The 22,057-nt window shown below is 43.6% G+C and overlaps 1 protein-coding gene across 1 annotated transcript in view; it reads left to right on the forward strand.

Moving 5' to 3' along the window:
* Positions 1-22,057, forward strand: part of DLK2 (delta like non-canonical Notch ligand 2) — a 65,132-nt gene that overhangs the window by 22,272 nt on the left and 20,803 nt on the right. Inside the window, exon 2 of the mRNA XM_044450648.1 lies at positions 19,954-20,055. Coding sequence (XP_044306583.1) covers positions 19,954-20,055 — 102 coding nt within the window. The remainder of the gene's footprint in view (positions 1-19,953; positions 20,056-22,057) is intronic.

Raw genomic sequence — 22,057 nt, forward strand, 5'->3', positions numbered from 1 at the left:
AGAGAAAACAATGCGGTTATCATAAGAATGAAACTGGACCTCTTCCAGGATCACTCTTCCAACTGTACAAGCCCAGAACTATGCAGAGTTAGGCATGTCCAAGCACAATAATTTCAAAGGTCTTAGAGGCATGCCCAGCTCTGCATAGGATCGGGCTTTACATATGTAGGCGTACAACTGGTTGCTATGGCACCAGGCATAACGTGACAAACAACGGATTCTTCTGACTATAGGGCTAAACAGGGTGGAGTGTGGAAGAAACTACATTAGATAAACACAAGTGTGTTTTTAAATTTCTGATATGAGAAAGAACATGGTGGCCAACAGACTGATGACATCAAGGCCTGTTCAGAGTTTCTCTAAGCAACTCTTAGAACTGTTTTAAATTTCCATTGTTATTTGTTACTGTTAACTACATCTGTGCTTCACATTTCTTCTTCTGGGCAGGAGACAGTTTATACTGTTCCCTTCCCACATTACAACTCTGTGTGTGGCAGCTTAGCCATAAAAGCAACGAGCTTCAGGATCAAGCAGGATCTGAATCCCACTCTCCAGTGCAGCTGCAGTACCATAACTATAACACACTGACCATCAGTATACTCCTATACACACTTATCAGGGAATAAGCATCATTGGAAAAAATGAAACTTACTGCTGAATAGATCTGCAGAGGATTGCACTGTAATAGCATAGAATGCAGGTAAAATATTGCATATGTGAATTAAATTTTTTTGAGGGGGGTGTATGTGTGAGAGAGAGATACCCAAATAACATTCTTCATTGTACTGAAAAACATGCAAACTGTTTGGATAGCATGTAAACTTGCTGTTCTTTGTAACAGAGGCTCTTCAGGATTCACAGCCCAACAGCAAGCACTGATGTAGTTAAATCTATACAGAATTCACATGTAATGGAAAGAAGGAGCACTCAGCTGGGTCTCACTGGTGTGACCTTGGAAATATACTGTGCAAGGGAAGAGACAATGCTACAGCTATACTGCTGCTGGTAGTCAGTGCCGCATCGGGTCATACATCAGACAGGGATATTTCAAGAAAGGCCCTCAATACTTGGCCGTCCATAAATTCTCCAAATCCTCTCTCGGCACTGGAGTCAAATAACACGCAGAAAGACAATGGCTCCAAGAATCCAGGCTGCCCATCTGCTCTACACTTCCAGATTCTTGCCTGCCTAGCGCCAGCTGATGAAATTTTCATAGCTACAATGAGGTTTCCCATTTCTGATAGGCCTTGCTGCCTTGAAGCCTTCACAGTTGTGCCCTGTTCAGGTTTCTGTGGGTGTCTCTTGTAGGTGACAATGATAACAGCCATTTGTTTTCTTACAGTCCTTCTGAAATCAGGATCTCAAAACAAGAAGCACATTCATTAAAAAAAAAAATGAGGTACAGAGTCTGTTTTACAGACCTTGCAAATTCTGCTTTAGGAGGTATGGTTCATGCCTCTTTAAATCTAATTCTAACTCAGATGGTCAATGCCAAGCAGAAAATCTTGTTCCACTGAAATGTTTGTGATTGTACATTGTGAGCTTCTGTTGGTGACATGCTGCAGTCTGATTATTTATCACAAGCCAGCTGATGTCCTCCGGATGTATGGGACTACAAATCCTGTCATCCCCTCCCTTAAAGAGCGTTCAGCTTACACAAGGACTCATGCAAGGGTTCAGACTAGATTATTTTATTCTATCTCAGGTCAAATCATTCTGTGGTAAAGGAGTGGAAAAGCAATTACAACAGAATGATGGGATTCCAGTTTTGTAGTCTCTGATCCTGATTATTAAAAAAAATCTTCCTTTCTCCCTCCAGATTGAAATACCAAACCCAAAACTCACTGTTGAGTGTCCATCATCTGACCTGTCTTTGAGTTTCTTTAAATGGTTACAGAAGTCTCTCTGCACAATGAAAAATGAGGTGTTGGAGAGTATGAGGGGAACTTCACTATGCAATATTATATTTACTAATATAAACTCCATTAATACCACAGTACTGCTCCCTGCTGGAACCAGTTGCTCACTAAATCCTCTCAAGTTCAATTAACAAGCATCAGGTAATTTAACACTTGGCTCCTAATAATCCCTTTATTTTAAGGGGTCTCTGGCTGATGCTGAAGTACTTGCCAAGCAGCCCTAGAAATACACTTTAGATTCGATTAAATACCAGCTCAATTTATGGCCCTCAATGAAAACTGAAAAGTAATCTCTTCAAAATACTTTCCAAGAGGCAGCACTTTATATAGACCAGTGTAATTGTACAAAAGAGGCTATTGGAGGGTCAGGTGTCACTCTGCAGAAAGATGAATCTCTCTGCTTAGTCAAACGCAACCTTGATTGTTGATTGAATCAATGCCAAGAACTTGGAGCATGTTGCCGCCTCATCAGAACCCCTGCCTTCCTAAGTTCACAGCCATTCCATGTCATCAGGAAATTGAACAAGGCTGGTCATACTATTCAGCAGAGTGAGACAACCCATCCCAAAGCTGGCAGGCCTGGGGTTTTATAAATGGTAGCCAGTTCTAATGATAACTCTACTGTTGATTGGAGTGCCATTTGTATTTGATACCTTACACATTAAAAATTACTTGTTTCATGTCTGAGAAGGAACCTTAAGCAGAAGTATAAAAATAGCAATTGATTCAAGCATGCAAGTTTTATCCTCACATGAAGATTTGGCTGTGCCTTGATTTTCATAGGGAAATAGAGTGCTTACAAGTATCACTCTAATATGAAAAATGTATTGTGCTGAAGAGAAAACTTCCTTATGCCTCCTGTATGCAAAGATCTCCTAAAATTTTCTCATGTGGATTCAGGTAATACTATGTCCATGTGCTTCACCTGATGGACTTACGTATGCATACAAGTAACATTTCCAGAAATGGGGTAGGATATCTGAGAAGTGAGTCACAGTGAATGCATAATAGCAAAACCATGAAATTCACTTTCCGTTATCCATACCAAATAAGGAATGTGAAGCCCTATGCTAAACAAGCCACCATCTTCCTGCATGTATTGATTCGTTTATTTAAAACTTTTCTAAACTGCCCACTACCAAATATAAATTGATGAGTTTACAGAAGCATACCTGGGGCAGATTATCTTCCTGTCCTGCTAATTTAGCACTTAAGTTGAACCTTCCCATAATCTAAAGCAGGGGTCTCAAACTCGTGGCCCGCAGGCCAATTGCCGGGATGGGCGGGGCATGAGGGAGGGACCCTGCGGCCTTCAAAGTGCTGGCAGTGCCCGGGCCAGACGCGGGATGAGCGGCCCACCACCACCACGGGGGTGGAATACTTGATGCGGCCCAGCCTCACCCAGACTCTTCCAGCGGCCCCCAGGTAAGTTGAGTTTGAGACCCCTGATCTAAAGCATTCTGCTGAGAAAACTACCAATGGCTTAAATTTCCACCTCTCCAAGATCACAGTCTCTCTCTTTTCCATTAAGGTTATCCAAGGAAATTCCAAGCCAGTTGGGATTATTTTCAAAATCCAGAATAAGATAGAGACATTAACCCAGTATTAGGGCAGAGCTGGGTGGCCATAGCATATGTTCCTGGTTTGACAGTGTTGCGCTACATGCAAAATGCAAAAAACTTGTGATTAATTTTTACTATTGTACCTGTGTTTATGAATTACTGTGAACCACCCAGAAAGCTCCAGACAATAGGCACTATAGAAATAAAATAAATCTCATGTAAAGAACAAAATAAAAGTGTATGACTTGCATTGGGTGCTGGGGGAGCATCTTTCTAAAAGGCTCTGTGACTCCTGCTATGCAGCCAGTTCAAAATGTAGAGGCCCCATACAGTCTTCTCAAGACAGCTCACATGAAATAATTCTAAACTCGTTTAAACAAACTATAAAAATCAATATAAAACACAAAAAGGTATGCAATTTAAAACAAAGATTAAAACAGAGAAATTTTAATATATAAGTTTTAAAACCAGAGGCAGTTTCAATTGAAGCAGTAAAAATTAAGTAGACATAAACTTCCAGGTCTTTAAAACCTGCTTAGAAACTTACAAGGAGGAAACTGAATGCAGTTTTCACAAAAAAGAATTTCACAGTGGCGATGCCATCATCTAAAGCCCTACTGTGTCTACCTGGCAGCCTGATGGACTTTATCAATGGTGAGAGAAGGACATTGGCAGCCCATTACAATGGCCAGGCAGACTTGTCCAGGTTCTTCAAATAACCTGACTGCAGGTCATTTAGAGTCTTAAAAGTAATAATCAGCACCTTAAATTGAGCTCAAAAGGACACTGGCAACTAGTGCAGCTGGTGCCAAACTGGTATGAGTGCTGTAATCATCTGGCCCCTGGTACAACTGGACAGCTGCATTCAGTACCAGCTGAAGCTTCTGATTCTGCTCTGCCAAGTATACAGTTCAAAATAAAAGTTAAGGTACAATCCTGTGCATGTTTAGATCACATGCAAGTTTAGCCCCATTGCAGCTCATGACTGGCTGTCTAGCTGGCTGGGGAATTCTGGGAGTCGTGAGACTTTTCTATCTAAATATACATGGGACTGTGCTTATAGTGGATAGGTGAATCCAACTCTGATAGGATAAATGCAGATGAGGAGTATAATATCAAGAAGTTTTTGCCTCCAAGTGAATGTGAGGTGAACAAGTGTCTGCAGAGCTGTGCCTCAGGGTGTGTCAGGAAATGTCTTACTTCTATGTAGCATAGAGAGTTATGCTCAAAATCATGTTCTTCTGCACATGAAGAGGGAGGAGGGATTCTCTTCATGTGGGTTGACCTTGTTCAGCTTCCAACAGTGCTGTTCCTTTGAGAATCCACTGCAAGGGGCCTGCAGGCAAGACCCTTGCACAGCTGGGCTGCGCAGATTCCAGTGGGGCGACAGGGTCTTGTGAAGACTGCTGTTTCTGCAGAAGCTATTACCACAGTGCTCTTGTGACATCCATAACACTGCTTTCCTAGTAGAGCCTTAGTTGTTTATAGGGACAAGCCCAGGCAGGTGGAGAAGGAATTACTTTACCCTAGGACATGGTTGGCGCTGAGCTGAGTTCATCGCTGCCTGCTCACAAGATTACTCCATGGCCAAGGAGTCGCACAGTCTGAAATCAGCATGCTACTGGACCAACAGGACATAAACTTCTCTCTGGAAATGTTCGACTCAGATATGAGTTCTGCTAAGAGAAAGCGTAGATATCTTTCTTGAAAAATAGTTTATAAAAATATATTTCCAAATATAAAATGCAAAGTTCCCAAACAGACATAAATGAGTTCTGGTCAGAATCAAAAACAGGAAAAGCCCAAATTAATTTGAGTGACTGCTCCTTTACTAGGACCATACATGACTGTAGAATGTCAACCAATTTGCTTAATTTTGATTTTTCACTAGAGTTTCTTCATGCACACCAAGCTTCTTGAGAAGCCAAATCTGCTGGCACATTCGGAATGAAAGGAATGTATTACCTTTTGACAGAATAGATATTCTGAAACATTTAATTCTTTCTCTTGATTAAATGAAGTTCTGATGGTCAAACAGAAAAAGGGCAGGGGAAAGAAATGCTTTTGGTGTACAGTAGGCTGTCAAGCTAATTTCAGCAAAGGCCACATTCTGTTTTATTCTGGTCTACTAGAGGAGCTGGGGATATGAATTCAAGGACAATACAGGCAGTCCCCAGGTTATGAACGAGTTCCATTCTTAAGAAAATGGAAATCCGTCTCTGAGTCTGTATGTAAGCCAGATCACATATAGTTGACCCTCCACATTTGTGGGGTTTGGGGGCACAGGAACCCCATGAAAGTGGGAAAACCACAAATATCTCTAGCCTCCTACTGCCAAACTCACCAGCACCTCCTCCTTGCAGTAAAGAAATTCCAGAGAGAGTTCCCTCTCCAGATGCACAGGGCAGAAATGCATGCTTTGGAGGCCTCCCTCTCTCCCCTTTCACTTCCTCTCTCTTTCTCTTTCTCTCTCTCTCTCTCTGGTAATGATAATTTTCTGCAGTAATTTCCAATATTAATAGGCTTTACGAAAGTTCATAATAGGTACGGGTTATTCATATCTCAGATATTTGTAACTTGGGGACTTCCTGTACAGATGTTTAACAGCATGTTCATAGACTGTAGTCCTATGGGTCATTGTGTTAAAGAATCTGGAGATTCATGCACAACTCAATCTAATCATAAGAGCTGGTGACTAACATGGAATAGGCTGCCCCTTGTTTTCCCCTGTATCCAAATTTAAATGTTTACACAGAGCTTAGATCTTGCTCAACTCTTCTGCTTATCAGGTCCCAAAAAGAATAATTTTGCAATTGATTCTACAACAGAAAGAAAGGCAAGGATGCAATGCAATCAAGATTTGTTATCAATGAAATTAATAATGGAAATATGGAATAGGCTTTCTGGCATATGATTTTATTCAGTCTTGTCTGAACCAACATGCATCCCAGACCCATTCATGGGCTGACATTGAACTCCCGGGGAGGAAGCAGTGAGCTAAGTTGCACATTGATCTAAATCCAGAGTAGCAGCCACATGCTTTAATATGTATTTTTATCCATACAGGTAAATATGCTGTTTTACTGTGGCACTTGGTCCTCTCAAAGCCATCTCAAATCAGATCTGAGGATAATCAGGAAGAAACAAAACCACTTTTGTACAAGAATGGCATACCATTTCTTAATATGACAATGGAAATGGATGCAGATCAGAAATAAACAGGCAAAGATTAATTTACTCATGTACCTCAGATGCGGCATTTCCAAACACAACAGATGCCACTCTAGGACAAAAATGCTTGAACACATGTGTACACCTCGTCCTTGGTTTTCAGACTGGGATAAAGAGTAAACATGTGTCCAAGCAATTTTTGCCTTGGAGTGATGTCTGTCATATTTGGAAGCACAATGGCCAAGGAATGTATGTAGACTTATCTTGCCTATTTGTTGCTGATGTGTATCCACTTTCTATCATTATATTAAATGACCTGTATGATATCCAAAGGGGTTTGTCTCTTTCTGATTATCTCCTGTTCTGATTTGTGGCAGCTTTGGGTGGACCAGGCTCCAAAGTAAAACTTTGATCTGGCTAACATCAAAGGCGGGAATGGGTGAGAAGTATATCTATATCTCTTTCTAAAAGATATTCTAGCCAGGGATCTTTGCATACTCTTCATTCTCTTGATCTAATAATATGGAATTGAGTGGCAGTGGATGATTTGCTGCCCTGTCAGAGCTTCAGAATAATTCCAAAGCAAACAATAAAAAGATTTGGGAGAAACAGAACACTGAGAGCTAGCATCATGCTTAGTTTAGTGAATAGTAAGTATCTGACTCTGAAGAGATCTGATTGTAAATTCATTTTCATCCACGAAGCTGCTTATCTGTCACCCTGACTTTCTGAAGATAAAGGGGAAATGCAATTATTTTTAAATCAGGCACATGTGAAAACACAAACATATCATGCTATCTGGAATTGTGCCTTGTTGTTAGTCATGAAGTCCTGTCCGACCCATCCCGACCCCATGGACAACATTCCTCCAGGCCTTCCTTAGCTGACAATTAAAAATCTCTTTAGGAGGAAAATAATTAGTTGCAATAATTCTTTAAAAAGCTGCCACAGTACTAGAGAGCAAAGTTAGCTTGTGTATCACAAAAAAATCTGGCAAGCTGGACTCTAGCATTTCCCATTTATATTGCTGCCCACCAGAGGAAATGCCTTCTTTTATAGTTGAATTGCTAGTTTCTGGCATAGCTGGTAAATTCTTGAATCAAGCACTTGACAAGAACAAAACCAGTGTGCTTACATTCCAAATTGGCAAAAGAGAAGCTGTGGTCTAATAAGTCCCAATTAACACTTAATGGGAAGTTCATGGAGGAATCCATCCCCTTTCAGCATAATTAAATGGATGTAAAATCCTCGCAATGTGCATGTGGAAAGGACAAAGAAAATGTGAGCCTGCCAGCTGGAAGTATAACTCTAATAGAGCTGACACTACCACCTACAAATGGTTACACTTTGACAAGAAAAACAGCCACATTTAATACACACACAGGAGAGCACATGCCCCATTCCTGTTACAACATGGTATTAGCAGTTCCTGCAATAGGACTAAGTATTCAAGGTCAGGTCCAATAGAATAACTAACATTCATGCCAAGGCACTGAAAATTATTTTCTTGCAGTGCGGGGTAGCGTGGGTGGGTGGGTGCGTGGGTGGGTGGGTGCGGATGCAAGCATGTGCACATGCAGCTTTGTCCAAATAGTTCATGTAACTCCTTAATGATCCTCCTGATCTCATGCTTTTACCAGCATCCCCATTTGCACACTAGGCTTTGAAGGTGCACACACCCATTGTATAACATATAAAAGTATATTTATATATAAAAAGAAATTAAAGTTGGAATGGAGGCTTCTAGGAAAGTGCAGCTAAGTACAAGCTACAGAGGCTATTTAATGGGTCCTGCTTGAATTGTTCTCTGAATCACATCTCCTCTGCTCAAATATGATGCATTTTCAATTTCCAGGGACATTAAGGGCTGAGTCACAAATTACACATTCTGTTAAAGAGGACACTTGTGTGACTGACTCCTTGGCCTTTATACCTCAGTAAATGCATTGGGTCAATGTGTTTTGGAGCTTCCATCTTATGAATTACCATGCATATTTAGAAGCAAATCCCATTTAATTTATGTATTTCTTATATTTATAGCTCACTTCTTTTTCCTTTCAAGAAACTTAGGGTGCCTTACACAACCCTGCTGCTCCTCTCAATCTTGTCCTCACAACAACCCTGTGAGGTAGGTCCAAGGGAACTTGCTTTCTGGCAAGCATGGATAGGAATGCAAGGCAAGGCACTATGATAGAAGAGTTTACTGAGAAATAGTCCACAAATATTGTACATTCTAAGATGCTGTTTCCAAGGCTAATCAGGCACAGGGACCATTCACAGAAGTGACTCAGTGATGGCAGTGATACGACTTTCTTTCTATAATGATCAATGTTCCTTCTCCACTATAAACGCGATGGCCCCAAATCCTTTCCTACCATTTCATTTGCAAGCAAGAGTTCAGACTATTCAATTAGTACTGAGTCAGTATGCTCATTACAGTATTTCTCTTCATTTGTAACAAAAGCACTATGAAATCCAACCAGCAGCAGCATCCAGTTTATTGTAGCCTTAGGGTACAGTTCTTCAGCTAGGCTGGCATAAAGTCAGCCAAGCACTAACACTCCCTTTTAGCTTCCAAGAAACACTTCTAGAATTAAGAATCCTAAGAAATCAAACACTATTTACAGTATTTCTCTTATTTAATTCTCGGATTCTGTGGGTGGGCCCTTGTTCTACCATGGTGACTGACAACAAACAGATGACTCCCACTGCATTGATTGGGATCTCTTATGTCTTGGTCCCACATTTAGGAAGCTTCAAGCTTAAGTAAATGTGTTGGCTCTGGCTATGAGCCATGACAGAACCCTCAGGGATATGCAAAAGATGGAGGTTGAATTGAAAGAGCAGTAATGGAAAATGAATCCCAAGGTTTGAACCCCACGTGGGTCATGACACTGAAGCTGCAATCCTATACTGACTTAAATCCCACTGAACTATATGGCACCAAAGCCAGGTGAGCATGTATCAACTTGCACTGCACACCTTGTTCACACATGTGCTGTCAGAGATATGATGAACCTCTTTCAGCCCAAGGGCCAGTGTCAGTTTCAGAGCTTGGGCAAAAAAGAAAGCTAAAGAGTTTGAGGCCAAAAGGCCAGCATATTTTAGTTGAAAAGGAGAGGCATTCCAACCCTTTTGAATGGAAAAGTAATTGTGCAAAAGCCTGGAACTCACCAAAGGATTGCTTGCTGGAGGAAAGGAGGTAGAAGGCTTTTGGGGAACCCCAGGCAGCCAGATTTTGAACATGGATTTGCAGTTCACTGCTTTATGCTCTCTCCAGGACCTGAGGCAATATGCTCTGGGGAACAATAGTGTGAAAGAACTATTAATCCCATGTCCTACTTTGGGGTTTCCCAAGAAGTATATCTGCTTGGTCAAGTGCAGAAAACAGGATGCTGGAATAGTTAAGTCTTTGGTCTAGTCCAGCAGGGCTCTTTCTGTGCATTCTGCAGTTTTGCTGGGGTTTAAAGCTAGGTGTCCCTGAACTCAGCAAAAGTGGTAGCAGGAGCAGTGGCACTGTAGGCATTCAGCAGCTGCCAGGTGTTCTGCAGCTTGAGGTTGGATGAGCGGGGCATGCCGAATTAAGCACTTGCTCTGTAGGTACTTCCATGCAGTGCAGCTGATGCCCATGCTATGGTCTAGGTGACACAGTCTGAGCTGCATGGGAGCTAGTGGTCTTGTCTTTGAGCAAGGAATTGGGCATACTTCCCTTTGGCCTCACTGAATTTTAGGAACTAAAGGATCAAACCATTCCCACGGATTCTGTGCAGGATCCGAATCCATGAATCCCTGCCCTGATCTGAGGATAAACACCTCAGTCCCTTCCTCTCCAGCCTGGATTAACCTTCATAATCCTGACCAACCTGTGCCACAGGGAGCAGAAGTGTCTTTGTGCAACAGCACAATTCCCCTGCCCCACATTTCCAGAGAGGAAGCTGATTGTGGCTTTTGGGATTGGGGGCAAGTGTTGATGGATGGTGATTTGAGAGGTCTATGCTGCAACATGTGAACGTTGTTATATTTCAAGAAAATCAGCCTCAATTAGCTGGCAGATGGATGAAAATGGTGAAAATTGTAAAGGGAAGAGCTGTAAAAGCCTTTTTCACCTTTGCTGATCCTTCCTCCCTCTCATCTTCTCTCCCAAGTGCACACACCTACTGCCCATAGAAGTTATTTTTAAGCAATCCTGGGCATCCTGGGAATGTCGTGTAGAATACCAAAGTGTACACACACACACACACAAGGATGGATGGATATATATATATGCACACGCACATGCACACACACACATGCACACACAGAGTGTGGCTTCAGAGTCAAATATAGACCTCAGGGGAAGGGGGAACAATAGCTAGGCATTGGGTTACATTGCTGCAGGGCCAGCAAGCTGCTTGTATTTGTTGTGGGCCTGGACGGAAAGGGAAAAGAGGGTGGGAGCACAAGTGTGGCAGGGGGAACATTTATTTCAATTCATGTAGTCCAACTGGCACATTGACTTTTGCACATGTGTTTGCTTCAGACTGACCTGGAGTGAATGCCAATTTATGAGATGCTAATTTGAGTTGGCAGCTTGGTGGGGTCCGTAGTTTTTCTCCAGCTGGTTTCCACTGCCCGTCACCCCCCACAGCTCCTCCACCTCCCTTTAGGGATTAGAATGGGGCAGGGAGTGTTTCATCACGTTCCTGAGTAGCAAAGTGCTTCATTTTTTTTCTCTTTGCATTGTGGAATGTCCCTCTGTGTGGGGGTGTGGATGGAGGGGGGATATCATAATATAATCTTGTTCCCTCTACTCCGCGTCTGCGTTATGCCACTGATGTCCAGCTGTCTGCAAAGAGCAGGTTTCAGCCAGCCAAGAAAGGAGAGCGGCACCAGCTGATTTTAGCAGGTAATTCTCCTCTTGTCTGTTGGGGATGGCAATTTGAGAGGGAAGCCTGCTAAGGAAGTTTCAGGTGGAATGATAGCGAAACACCTCACCTGCATGGAGGCTCCTTCTCACACAGTAGGATCTGTTCATGATAAATATATTTTTGATCATGTGGCAGCAAGGGGAGATTAAAAAATCTTCCTGATTCTGATCCAGCAGCTCATTAGTTCAAGAAGCCCTTGGGGATATATGTTGGAGTAGGCAAAAGAAGATACGAAGGGCCAGAGAATCTTGTGCAAGTTCTTCACGGTTCTCTTCTATGCTCTGTTCTTCCCTAAGGAAAGGAATCTGCTTTGCCTAAAACGTTCACAGAACATGGATCAAAGTTAGTACATCTACCTGATGAATGTTGCCTGCACTCATCTTCTCTGTTGTTGACTTTTAGAATTAGTCAAGGAGGTACAACTCTCTCCGTGTTTCAGTTCTTGTTGAGGCTTAATTTGAGTGAGGGGTCTGTTCTGCAATGGGATTTCTATAGGTGGACTTATTTCTGGTAAAATTCAGTTAAGTTCTGCTTTTCAAGATCCAATGAATGGTGAACTTAAAAGCCTAGACTGGCACTTGGAAAAAGAGTAGAGGGAAAAACCCTCTCATCATAGAATTCTTGACCAAGTCTGGAAAAAGCCACTTGAAGCTTTTGCTGCCATGAAATGGTACACTGAAATGCCTGAATAGTGATGACCTCTGTAACTATAGAAAATTGCTATTGGAGCCAAGATATTTTGTGCTTTGTTTTGTGCTTTTTTCTGCACACTTTCTCATCCCATTGTTACAAAGGCTTTACCAATGCTTTCTGTGATTGCTCCTCAAATGCCATTGCCCCATGCAGGATGGCATCTCCATAGTGGTACAGCTAGATAATTTTAGAATCTGGACATAACTATCTTAGGGAGCATCCCTTTAGACAGCCACATCTCAGACAATTAATATTTTTTGCTTCCCTGCACCAACACCCATTTGATGCTTTATAACTGCTTCTATATTTCTGACATATTAGAACAATTGCAGACCTTATTCAAGAAACGACTGAGATGCCAAATTTTACATTTTAAACTTGCTTCAATGCACTGTAGTGACTACAGGAATAAAATGGCATTTGCTTCAGCTGACTTCTGGGGTGATCACGGACTGGGCTATGGGACCCTGGGCAGCACCACTGTCCTTAGGCTGAAAGGAGATGATTTAGGAGGTTTATCACAAACAAGGCAAGGGGTAACACCAGGATCTTTTCCTGAATAAAATGAAACATTTCTGCCTTCTCTGTCCTGCTTTGAACATCAGATTTACAACCTGTCAGATGTATCGATCTCACAGCCAAGCCTTCTGCCCACTGACAGTAGCTGGCAGACAGATGCCTCTGTGAGCCTTACAAGTAGGGCATAATAGTGATATCCATCATCTATTGTTAATCCTCAGCAGCTTCTGAAAACAAGCTTCATTTTGGGCTCCCATAGCTGGCAATGATCAACAATATAGGGAGCACTGCCTTGTACTTGGTCAGACTACTAGTAGTACTGTTGACATGGACAGGCAGCTGCTCCCAGGGGTTTCCAGAAGGACTTTCCTTGCCTGGAGAAACTGGGGGATGGACCTGGGAATTTCACAAGCAACACACGTACTCTGCCAGTGAGTTACAGCCCTTCCTTAGATCTGTTCTCCTTACATTCATTCAACTTTTTCCTAAAATCCATTTTATTTATCTGCTGGCTGCCATCACAAATATCCAGTGGCCATGAGTTCTACAGGCCAACTGGCTTTGAAGTCTGCTGTATTCCCTCCTCTTTTGGAACAAGCAGAGAATAACGGTGAGAGAGAGAGAAGGGTGGAGACAGAGAGAGAAAACCAGTCACTGTTCACAGGGCCATCTTAACAGCATTATGGGCCCCAGGCAAAGCAGTGTACTGGGGTCCCTATGACAACTACAACTACTGTTAAGTTTGGAAATTTTCCAAGGGTTAACATACACAGATTAGTATGGGGCCCACTGGCAAGTGTCCATCAGGCCCATGTATTAAGAGCCCTGACTGTTCACATGGTTTTATGAACCTTCCAAAGCTTTTCTCGTTAAAAGCAGCAGCAACAACTGATAAGCTCTGGGACACCTCTCTTCAGGCCACGGGGCCTTCAGGGGCCTCGGCCTTCCTCCCTGGTCCAGACAGTCCCGAATTCGAATCCCCAGAAGGGAGATCTGGGTGGACCAGGCCAGAAAAGCGGGCCAGTTTTCCAAAAAGAGATGAGAAAGGGGGGCGAAGAACTCCTGGCCTGAGTGGGAGGGAGGGAGGCGGGGGAGGCGCCAAGCCTGCTCCCAGTTCATGGAAAGCCGCCTCTCCTCCTCTCCTCCCCACCCCTTGTCGGGGCTGAAGGAATCGCAGGTAAGAGGTGAGCGGGGTTGGGCAAGGGGCGTGCGCGTGCTCGCAGTGGGGGGGGGACCCGCGTGCGGTTTGGGGGCCTTGGCTTTGCTGGCTGCCTCCCTCCTCTCACAGCAGCCGGGCTGCGGGAGGCGGAATGTCCCAGGGAGGGAGCAGGGATGTGTAGCCACACGCAGCCCCTGGCAGCCGGCCTGAGCGTGCACGGCGGCGGCGGCGGCGCACGGCGGCGGCTGCTGCAGCAGGGGCGGCGGCGGCGGCAGCAGCCGGAGGAGCGGGGAGGCTGGCGGGCAGCTTCGCTGCGCCTCCCGAAGCCCCCCTCCCCATCCCATCGCCGTGCTCGGGCAGGGTAAGGCATGGCATGGCGACCCCCCTCCGCCGATCCCCAGCACGCTAGTCCCGGGCCAGAGAGGTAGGCAGGCAGGCAAACAGGCACGCCCCCAGGGGAGAGAAAGGAGCTGCCGCCACGATCGCCGAGGTGAGGACGGAGGGAAGCCGCGGGGGGGGGGGGGGGGAAGGCGGGCGCGGGGGTCCGAGGTGGGAAAGCCGCGCTCTAGGGCAGGGAGGGGAAGGGAGGGACTGAGGGAAGGCGGAGAAGGGAGCGCTGAAAGGCGAGGGAGGCTGGCTTGCGAGGAAGGATCCCACGCACACGAGGAGGGCGAGACGAGCGCGCCGCGGCGGCCTGGGGAGCGCACGGGCGGCAGATGGGGCAGTCCCACGGAGATGCCCCGCGAGGCGCGAGCGCCCTGGGCCCATTCATCCCGGGCCCTCCAGGTGCTCAGCGACGCTGAAGTGACGGTTATAGCTGGATGGAGAAATCCGGAGCATGTGCGCCGGGGGAGGAGCGGGGAGGACCCCCCCGCAAAGGGCAGAGCCCCATGTGCGCTCGGGAAGGGGCTGCCGCTCCCGCCCTACCTTGGGGTGGGGCTCTCCCGCGAAGAGGATGTCAGTGAGGGATGTCGGTCTGTCTGGCGGCAGGAGCACGTGGGGCTGCGCGGAGCCGCGGGGAGGGGTAATCATGAGAGGTTCCTTCGTCTTTCGCAGCCCCGGAGGCGACCTTGCGGAGCCGGGAATCCGTGGGGTGACGGAGTCATCCCCGACAGCTCCCCCCACCCCCAGGAGGGCAGCGATCTGGGCCCGGAGTGGGCCCAGGAATGCATAACCTTCAAGAGGACTGGGAGGCACCTGGGGGTCGAGGGCCTTTTGGGGGAACTCCCTCCCACTCCTAAATAAAAGCATTTCTTTTCACCTTGCAGCCCCGAGGGGAACGATGAGAAAAAGCCATATTTTGGAATCCAATTAAGGCAGATTCCAGAAAGCAGCAACTTCTATACCATTCACCCCCTAATCCACTGAGACCCTAGTTTACACATTACCCAGAAGTAAGGGAAACCCAGGGTTTGCTTCCAGATGTACAATTAACAGAGAATATGTTGATTCCCTCTATCAGAATGTTCTTGTCTGATACAAATGTTTGTCGCATCTCCATGTTACCTTTTTAGATAGCCTTTTGAAACATCTTAGGCATCCACCTGGAAGTACAGTGACTGGGTTCACACAATATGATTACCCAAACTTAGGGCTTACATCCACACAGTTATTGAACCATTGGTTGCTGGGGATGACATGTGCTGCTTGTTAACCACCAACAACAGAAGGTGTGTTTCTGGGTTGGAACAATAATATATGTTTTCCCTCTTCCTGAATACCTTGCCTCAGTCCCATAATCCATCTGATTTAGCCTCTATAGCTTGTCAGTCTAATAATTCTATGGTATTATCAGTTGACCTTCTAAAGCAGGGAAGCCAATATCCTATTTACAAACCTGTCTAATCCAATAAAATCCACAATAACCCTTTCCTGTCCTGGCGCATCTTAAATTTACTGATCTTCCAAACAGACATTTCCATCTACAAATCTGTGATTTGGCAACTCTATTTCTCCATTGCCTGTCCAGTAAACCCAGGTCTATTCCATGGCCTGTAACTCCACCCTGAAAGGCCCCTGCAGACATACCTCGTTTATGGAGATGACCCTATCTGGTGAACTCCACCCCAGGTAAACAAAGAAAGCCAATCAGTTACAAATTTAAGTATAGTTTTTCATGATCACTTTTGCTGTTAGAATTAGTGACTTTTTCCACCCTACCGTGATCAAGTTATCCCCCACAATTGGCCATTAGAGAGATTCAGTTATGATGGTGAGAATCCTCCAGAATTGCTAAAGAGACCAGTAATTCAGAAGGATCCTTTGGTGCTGAAGTGGTTGCATAAGCAATTGTAGTGCATGGAGAAACAATTAGGAAAAAACGCTTTATGATGACCTGGATCTCCAAGAGGTAATATCTCTGCTTTGAAGACTTTATTGGGAATGGAACAGAGAAATGACCTTTTCAATGACATGCAGTATTCAGCTGGGGTTGTAACAGCTCAGGAGGAATTGGCTGCCAACTGTTCATCCTTAATCCATAAATTATTTTATAAGATTCACAGGAATCATTTTGCCCTTCCCTGAAATGCAGCAGCTGTTCAGCAGCACAAAGCACCACACCACATCACAATACTTTGGAGCAGGAAGTGAAAGAGAATCTTCTAACCTATTGTAACAACAATGAGACTTTGGGAAGCAGTAGAGTACAGTTACTCACAGCAGAACACGACCAGCATTTTATGTAGGCTAATAAAAATAACAGCCTTTAATATTCACACATGATTAGAATCTTTGTTTGAAAACCCATCCAAAATATCCTTTCAGTAGGAGCACATTTTATTTCACTGTAATCAACAGCTCTGACACAGATGTCATTCTCTTGGAGTAGCATTATGACCCCTTCACAATGGAACTCACTTTGAGATAGTTCTACGCTACAACCTTACATCAGTTTTATGCCTATTTAACTATTGTGGCTTCAATCCAAGAATCTTGGGAATTGTAGTTTGGAGTGCTGAGAATTTTTGCAGGAATAGGCAACTTGTGGCTTTCTGGATGTTTTGGCCTACAAAACATCAGGAAGGTCACAAGTGACCCGCTCCTGCAAATGAGCACAGTGTGGTGTAGTGGTTAGGGTGCTGGACTGGGACTCAGGAGATCCAAGTTCAAGTCCCTACTTGACTGTGAAGCTGAGTGGGTGACTTTGGGTCAGTCAATGACTCGCAACCTACTCTACCTGACAGGGTTGTTGTGAGGATGAAATGGAGAGGAAGATCATGTAGGATATCATCAGACCCTTACAAGAAAAAAAGGCAGGATATAAATATAATGTACACAAACATACATACATTCTGTTCTGATCATTGGCTAGGTCAGTGGTTTGTTACAAGTTGTGGGACAAAACACTTGGAAGGCCACAATTTGCCCACCCCTACGTTAGAAGAATCAAAATCAGTCCATGACATGTTGCTACCTGGAGTCAAGGACAAGATGTCACTTCTATTCCATGTGTAAAAGCTGACCAAACTGGATGCTTGGTAAAGTGCAGCATCCTGATGGCAGAAGACAGGGCGTGCTACATGGCACACACAGTTCTATGCAATTTTTGCCCCTCAGCCAGAAAAGGCTGTCACACTCCACCGAATGGTAGCACTAGACATGCAGGAAATAAGTGCAGCCAGTGTGGTGTGGTGATGAGGGTGCTGGATCCAGGCTAGGAGATCCAGGCTCCAGTCCGCACCTGGCCATAAAACTCCCAAAGGGACTTCGGGCCAGCCACTCACTCTCAGCCCAAGCTACCTCACAGGGTTGTTGTTATAAGGATAAAAGAGAACTTTGAAGGCCATCTTGACTTCCTTGCAAGAGGAAAAAATATGGAATATAAATGCAATGTAGTAATAATAATAATAACAACAACAATAATAGTAGTAGTAGTTAAGCTTAGTCTGTAGAAATGTCATTGGGTGAAACTTGGCATTTGAGGAAGAATAGAGGTTGGATATACTTTGTTTCCTGCCCTAAAACTTAGGAATCTCTCATGCATGTCCTGTTGTGTTTCAGCAGAAGTCTCTCCTTGAAGAAAGAAGGGTTATCGCTTTGTATACTTTCCTAGTTTTAAGATTCTAAAATTTAGAGCACCAGTTATCAGTTACTGATTTATCAACAGTCTTCCATCTTACTGGATTGCTTCTACCTTAAGCCTGATTGTGTTAACCTCATTTTTCCCCTGAATTGTCAATCCCATAAAGTCAGACATTGTGAACAAACCTCAACTCATAAAATAAGTTGGCTTCAAATGATTCTCTTAATTCCTATTTGCCCTTGTGTCTAGCTTTCTAAGGGTTTTTTTACAATGATATTCTTTAATTTTCTGAAGCCAAAGTTTTTAAAAAATCAACAAACCTTAAGTTTCATGATGCAGGTATATCAGCCAAATGGTGCCTCCCAATATGTGCAGCGTACCTCTGAGAGAAATTTGTTGGATGGCCTTGGGCAAGGAACTTTCTGCCTAGCAAGCACTTTCTCTCCTGTTATTTCTGTAAGGATACAATACTTCCCTGCTTGCTGCATGGAGTTCTTTGGAGGAAGGGAAGGGGCCATATGCTGGGCTATATATTAGGCCATATAGACCAATATATAGGCTGCCTGAGGTGTCATAAAGGTAGGATACAAATAAGACATGACAATGACTAAGCCTAACCATTTAAAGAAACCACAATACTCTTTTAGACAGAGAAATGGCAGCTGGAACTCTCCATCAGTTACTCTGCCAGGAGACATGTAGCAATAGATCAACATAGTTTTAAACTATGGATTGGTGAACTTCTGATTTCCATCTCTTAGTCTCACCCATATCTCCATGATATGCTCCCAATCGTATCCAACACCTTTCCGTGACAGAGATAGTAATTGTCTGCTCTCCCTTCTCCTTAGGCTCCACCAAAGACAGAAGGAACATTAATATTTAGGCTGCAGTTGTATACTCTTTGACCTGGGAATAAGCCCCATTGAACTTAGCCAGACTTCATCAATATGATTGTCAAGCAACTCTTAACATGTGTGATTTTTTTTTTCAATGTACAGTTTGCAAAAGCCATGTTTTCAGCTGTCTGGCTCAGTACACTTAAGGCTCACCTTAGGGAAGGAACAAATAATGTAACACCTTCAAAATTAAGGCTCCATGATTGAAAATATTGCTGCATGGGTGTGGGAGCAGTTTTTCTTTTTCCATAAGAAGAGGCACAGAGGGTCTGAAGGCAAATGAGGTAATGAAAGGGTCTCATGAGCCATGGTGTATTGCTTTTGGAGTGCACAGGGTGAACTCTGCACACTCATTGTTCTAGCACATTTAATCTTGAGGCTGAAGAGAATAGGAATGCCAAAGCATCTGAAGACAAAGTGGCAATGGGTCAACTGGACATACTTTTTAAATTAAAATTTTATTACATTTTCAAAAATAATACCTACAAAAGCAAATAGAATGCATCTGTATTAATACCTATAAATACATAATTCATGCCCTGATTTGATCCATGTTAATTTGTCCTGTTTAATTCCTTTTTAATCTTCCTTTTTCATGAGGCCCAGAGTTTTCTATAACCTTCTAAAAGCATTCTATATGAACCCTTCTTTATATGATATATAGATTTTCACCAGTCCTTCCTAAAAGTATCTTTTTTCTTTATTCTACAATATAGTCTTAACTCCTGTATCAACTTTTCATTAATTGATATATCCCATATTTTCTTTTTCCACCAAGATATTGCCAACATCCAAGGTGCCTTTCTGTTATTTGCTATTAATTGCCTTGCAGTTGTCAACAAAAACAGTTGATTTTTTCTTTTATTTCTCTTTTACAAATATATTCAATAGGATTAACTTTGTCATTTTACTTATCTCTGGCTTAAAGTGTTTTTAATTTTTGTTATTGTTTCTTTAAGTATCCTGTACCAAGCTGAACATACCTCAAAGGAAATGATGCTAACTTGTAGTAATAATAAAGTTTGGAATGTGAAGTTCCTCATAGCACTGTAAAGATGCCAAGAGCATATTAGTCTGATTTTGCCTTCATGTTCTTATAGGTAACTATCTCGGTAGGGTGAGACTGACCATGCTCAGGAGCTTCTGTTTTCAGCTCATGTCCTTGCTTTGGATCCTGGTGGCCCATCACCATTTTACCCAAGGTGAGGATTCATTAAATGTTCATTTGAGGACATGAGATCTATTGCAAAAGACCAACAACCGGGAGGAGGGGTGGACTTCCTCTTCCATGGTCCAAAGAAGCCTTGACTTAAATCTGTGAGTGACTGGTCTTGTTTTGGACAATTCGTCATTCTTCATATGCCAAGTAAACACATCAGCCTAAACAGTACTTCAGTGTGTGGATGGCTTGATTAGATTGTCCTGTATGTTGCAGAATCTGGAGCTAAATAATGTGCAGGTTTTTATGCATTTTCTGTCCCTCCCAAAAGACCAGAATGGGCTTGTGTGGCTACTTTCTGTTTTTGTGTCAGGGAAGGAAAGATGTTTCACGTTCCCCCAGGTGTGAGCAAATGAAAAGTGCAAGCATTCTTTTCATCCCTCCTATGTACTGGAACAACTGTACGCTGTAAATCAAAGGATGATGTTAGCAGGACAAGGGAGCACTGCTTGCCATGTGCACAGATATGCCTCTCTGAATTCAGGCAGAGGAAAGGTGTGTTGTTAAGGGCTCCCATGACATAATCCAGCATGAGACCCACTCTGGGTTTTCATCATAGTTATGCCTGGGCTGCCAGCAGGAGGGATCTTATTTGATTATGCAGGAGAAATGATGGTAATACTAGGAACAAGTTTTCTGTAGCACTTTTCTGATGGCATTGAATGGATCTGTTCATTGTAGAAAGCATCCAGAAGGCATTCTGAAAGGAAAATGCCATTCCTAGCCTCCTAGCTTTGCCAGCTAGTGGTGCAGTTCTCTATTGGATTTTCCTAAGTGCCAACATAGATGTTACAAGCCAAGTGTGCGCCTCTTTCCTCATTTTCTGATCTATAACCAAAGCAACCTTGGTAGGCAGTGGATCTGAATGATGGAATAGTTTGTGGGTGGGTGGTTTAGCTCTTTCCCATCTGGGTGTTTTGCTGTGCAACCCCCCCCCACCCCCACCACTGCGTTTCCACTCACAGTGGGAAATTACCCATACCTTTTCCATGCTGGTACAGAAACAGCTAGAGGGTGCTTTTCAGTGGAAAAATAGTCAAGAGGGAAAAATAGTTAAGTCACTTTCCTGCCTTAATATTTTTCAGTCAGATCTTGGGCCACCTGAGCCTGCTTTGTATGAAAAAGAAAAATGCACTGAGGACAGTAATATGCAACTAACATTGTCAATGTTTAATAGGTTTGCTCCTTGGCATTTGCCCAGATGTCCTGTACTGGAGCTGTGCCTGTACCTCTAGCCTGTGTTTTTAGGCAAGCAGTGACACCTGCTGGACACTTTGTAAAAGGCCTTAAAATATCCATGATACCAGCCTTGTCCAAGGGCCAAAATATACAATATGATGGATACCTTTGTCTGTCCGTCTATCTAGCCATCTATCTCAAATGCAGCTGCAGATATTCCTGATTTGAACTGTGACCATGATGTGGGAAGAGGGCTCTTTTTTAGACTTTTAATATTTTCCCCTGCACCATTTTCCTGACCAAATGTTCCTTGCCCCCTGCCCCCTTCTGTTATATGCCTTGGAGAGTTGTTATTTGTACACACAGCAGCTTTTGGAGCTGTTCTTGTCAGGAAAATGGCACAGGGGAAACAGTTGCTTCTCCATGCCACAGTCCAGATTGGATTCTCCTCTGGACCCTATTTTTATTCATGTTCAGGAGATACAATTTTGTTTACAGCATTTAACATTCTGTCTAGTTTGCTCCTGTGATTATGAGTGTATCTACATGTTAGATGTATGCTGGCTTAACATTCCACCCCAGGAAATTGTGGGAATTGTAGTTTTGTGAGAGGATCCCGAGGATTTCTAATAGTAATGGATGAGTCTTATCACCAAATTGAACTTCCATGGATTTTTGAGGGAAGCTGTGGTAGATAATGAACAGGTATGAACATGGCATAAGAAGTTACAGTCCAAGACAGCTTTCTCAAAGCTGGAGCCTCCAGATGTGTTAGATTGCAATGTCCACCATTCCCAGTCAGCATG

The sequence above is a fragment of the Varanus komodoensis genome, unplaced genomic scaffold, assembly GCF_004798865.1.
Source record: "Varanus komodoensis strain SLA01 unplaced genomic scaffold, ASM479886v1 scaffold1, whole genome shotgun sequence".
NCBI classification, from domain to species: domain Eukaryota; kingdom Metazoa; phylum Chordata; class Lepidosauria; order Squamata; family Varanidae; genus Varanus; species Varanus komodoensis.